Below are 3,713 nucleotides of genomic sequence, written 5' to 3'. Positions count from 1 at the left end.
TAAAGTCCTGAAACATTCCAGCACTTTCAGGACCTTGGACAGTTCCTTCAGTCCTTCACGGTGTCTAACGTCCTGAAACATTTCAGCATTTTCAGGACCTTGGATAGTTCCTTCAGTCCTTCACGCTGTAGTCCTGAAGCATTCCAGAACTTTCAGGACCTTGGACAGTTCCTTCAGCCCCTCCCATTGTTTTAACGTCCTGAAACAGTCCAGCACCTTCAGGACCTTGGACGGTTCCTTCAGTCCTTCACACTGTCTAAAGTCCTGAAAGCCGTTTTGCTTGAGTAAATGAAGGACATGTTCTCTGAAAACAGAGTTATATTAGAAAAGTTTAATGTATGAAGCCATTTAAAGATCTGAGAACACAGTTTCCTGCTGCTCTGATGGAGAACACAACATTCTGAAAACTTTCTTCTTCATGCTGTGAGACTTAAAGTTCGGCATATTTTTACAGGAGCTACTGCTGTTTCTACTGCGATGAGGTAATATCTTTATTTTTTGTTAAATAAATATTTCACTGAGACACATTTAGTCTGTTTGTTGGGTTTAAGTCCTACAGCGATCTGACTAAAGGTCTAACTTTCTTTGAACAAATGCATATTGCCCCATCAGAGTTTTAAACTAATGTCATCTGATGATGAGAAACAACAGACTTGAAGATGTTTTTGGTCAATTCTAAAACATAACATTATGCAATATTGAGATGTCCCTCAGAGATTTTAGAAGTTTCACTTCACTAACATTTCCATGTTTTCATCTTCATCCTTTGTTTTTATTAAATAACCTTTATTGTGCTATACAAGTTCAGTCCATTYCCCTCAGTGGGGAATCTATCTCTGCATTTTTYCTACTGCATGCTTGTGAAGCAGAGCTGCCATTTAAGGTGCCCGGGTGTTAAGCACAAAGTAGGACAAAATAATAATAATTTTTATCAGCCCGGGGAGTTGAACCGGCAACTTTCTAATCATTAGCGCACCTTTTGTAACCACTTCACACAGTTTTATAAATCAATAGATCTTGGAATATTCATTCATGCTTTTTATAATAGTCATATCATTACTTTTTGAGCAATAGAAATGAATACATTTGTGATTTGTAATTATTATTCTGTAAAACACAAMAGTGTTCAGTCCTGGTCCTCGAGGTTTCCCTGCTCTTCAGCAGCTCTACAAGTTCTGCAGAGTCCTTTTCCCTCATTCATTCAAGCCAGATGTGTCAAAGCATTGAAACTTCTCAATTATATTTTCAAATCAACAATAATCTTTGTRTCCAAGGTCAAACAAACTCAAGGATTAGAAAAAATCCTTGTACGAGATGTACTCTGCTTTCACACACTATTATGCTCAAATGTGAACTACTAGAAAGCAACACGAGGGGGAGCTGTACCAATRTCCACGTGGTTGGAACCTCATTTTTGAAAAAATGAAAAGGGAACCGGAAGTTGTTGGGGACGCTYGGTGGCTTCCAAAGATCGTAAAGAAAGAATAAYTCCGTAATACTTTCGCGTATTGTTGTTACTAAACTAATAAAATAKTARTCTAKATATAATYATTAAAACCGATAGCAGCATTCTAAACRCGTAAAAATTAAAAGACGTTTAGTTTCAACACAWATTAGTGTAAGGGYTTGTAGCTGGAATTTCGGTCAGAGTGAGCGCTCTTCGTTCAGCAAAGACTCTCTGTCCTCTTCTCTCACATCCTTTGATGGCAGCTCATTCGTTGACCGGTCAGTGAAAACAGAGGRGCTAATGTTGGATCTAATGAGATAACATTAGGTAGCGTGTTTGGTCCGACAKGGGGAAGCTAGCATGTAGGCGACTGTGAATATTACATTCGGTGGGTCAATGTCTGCGACATTAACCCTGAGAGTCAGAGTCGTAGATGCCCCGAGGTTCAACTCGACGCTCGTGCGAGGTTTGTATATTAAAATATCAGACAAGTCGCCAATTTTCTGCTTTAGTTAYATTTTCTGTAGTAGGAACGTAAGTGTCCTGTACAGTAACAAAAAGCTTATATATTTATGTTTTTGTTGATAATGTTTCACCCATAAAGAACAGGAGTTAGAATGGCATCAGATAGAGCAGCGTTTTGTCGCCCTCTGGTGGTGACTTTTGACCTGACAGGTCAGTTCAAACCAGGCAGACTTCTTCTCAAGTTACATTTTTTTGGGGAAAAGGTCATTTTACTGCTTTTAAAAGTTGAAATGCTCTGMTAGTTTAACTGGACTGAAGTAAAACGGCCTTTTACTATGATCCCATAGTCTTATCCAGTGCGAACACACTGCAAATTACATGAAAATCAGTTTTCCTTCAGGGAGACAGCAAATGACGTGCAATTACTTTTGTTTTAATGTTTAATTTGGAGTATTTAAATTATTTTTACTTGCATTTTTTARCTCTTGCACAGACCTGCTTACAGATGCTGCACTCCTGACCTTTGATCTAATCCCCACATGTTCCCACTTAAAAAAAACAAAAAAACTAATAACAGCACGGTTTTAACAAAAACAGTACTTTTGATTTTATTTTAAGAGATTGCTGAAAGAAGAGAACCTATCTGACCAGCATGGCTCCTCACCCAGTGGTCCAGGCCATCATTGATCTCTCTGCAGGAGCTATAGGTAATTTATATATATTTATACATATGTATAGTTGTGTGTGAACAGTTTTTTTCTTAACTTTCACAGGAGTTGCTAAAACTKATTTTTATGTTTTCAGCATTAATGACAGAGAATTGATGAAGGTAATTACGAAGSTGTAGCACTGTTGTAGCTATGTGTCTGACTTAGCAGGTGGTTTTGATGACTCTTGTCTTTTTCCAGCTCGCTTCTCTCCATTTGTGTTTATTTTGCAACAGTTTGCAAAGCTCCCTGATTCCTAGCTCCCTTCTGACACGTGTAGTTGACCTTCCTGTACAATATTTGAGCTGTGTTTGCATTCAGTGACTTATGGCTGTGACTTTAGGGGGAGCCGCGTGCGTCTTCAGTGGACAGCCTCTGGATACAGCGAAGGTGAAGATGCAGACCTTTCCCACCATGTACCGAGGCTTTATCCACTGCATCGTGTCAATCTACAAACAGGTGGGTGTACGTGGTCTCTACCAGGGCACCACTCCAGCACTGATGGCCAATATCGCAGAGAACTCCGTGCTCTTTATGAGCTACGGCTTCTGCCAGCAGGTCATCCGCTTCACAGCTGGACTGCACAAAGAGGCCGTGTTGAGGTAACCRGACTCTCCTAGTTAACATAAACCAACATGTCCTTGACTGGTAACAGCTGAGTATCCGTGTCTCTGTGGCAGTGACGTGCAGAAAGCCTGTGCCGGCTCAGTTGCATCAATCTTCTCCTCTCTGGTGCTCTGCCCCACTGAACTGGTGAAGTGTCGACTGCAAGCCATGCATGAAATGGAAGCGTCGGGCAAGATCGCCAAGAGTCAGAAGTAAGTCAAACTTGCTTGTTTGTTTGTCTGCCTGTTAACAAAATATCTTATGAACCTGGGGAAAGTAATCACTGGAGGAAGATCTACAACTGATTAACTTGTGGAGTCAACCCAAGTCAAGATGGCATTGATTGGTTTATCTGCTGTGATGGTCTTATATCTCGTAGAAAAAGGCAACATACAAAATACTTTATCTATCACATTCATACATACATGCATACATACATGCATACATACGTACATGCATGCATATGTACATTAGGGGTGTCCCGATAC

General features: G+C 40.2%; 1 protein-coding gene across 1 annotated transcript in view; it reads left to right on the top strand.

The window, feature by feature from the left end:
* The first annotated feature begins 1,443 nt into the window (after positions 1–1,443).
* Positions 1,444–3,713, top strand: part of slc25a15b (solute carrier family 25 member 15b) — a 5,458-nt gene continuing 3,188 nt past the window's right edge. The window contains exons 1-4 of the mRNA XM_014006684.1: positions 1,444–1,913; positions 2,531–2,619; positions 2,963–3,221; positions 3,300–3,437. Of these exons, the coding sequence (XP_013862138.1) occupies positions 2,565–2,619; positions 2,963–3,221; positions 3,300–3,437 (452 nt within the window). The 5' untranslated portion in view covers positions 1,444–1,913; positions 2,531–2,564. The remainder of the gene's footprint in view (positions 1,914–2,530; positions 2,620–2,962; positions 3,222–3,299; positions 3,438–3,713) is intronic.

Source organism: Austrofundulus limnaeus, unplaced genomic scaffold, assembly GCF_001266775.1.
Source record: "Austrofundulus limnaeus strain Quisiro unplaced genomic scaffold, Austrofundulus_limnaeus-1.0 Scaffold37, whole genome shotgun sequence".
NCBI classification, from domain to species: Eukaryota; Metazoa; Chordata; class Actinopteri; order Cyprinodontiformes; family Rivulidae; genus Austrofundulus; species Austrofundulus limnaeus.
This window is presented reverse-complemented; position numbering and strand designations above follow the sequence as displayed.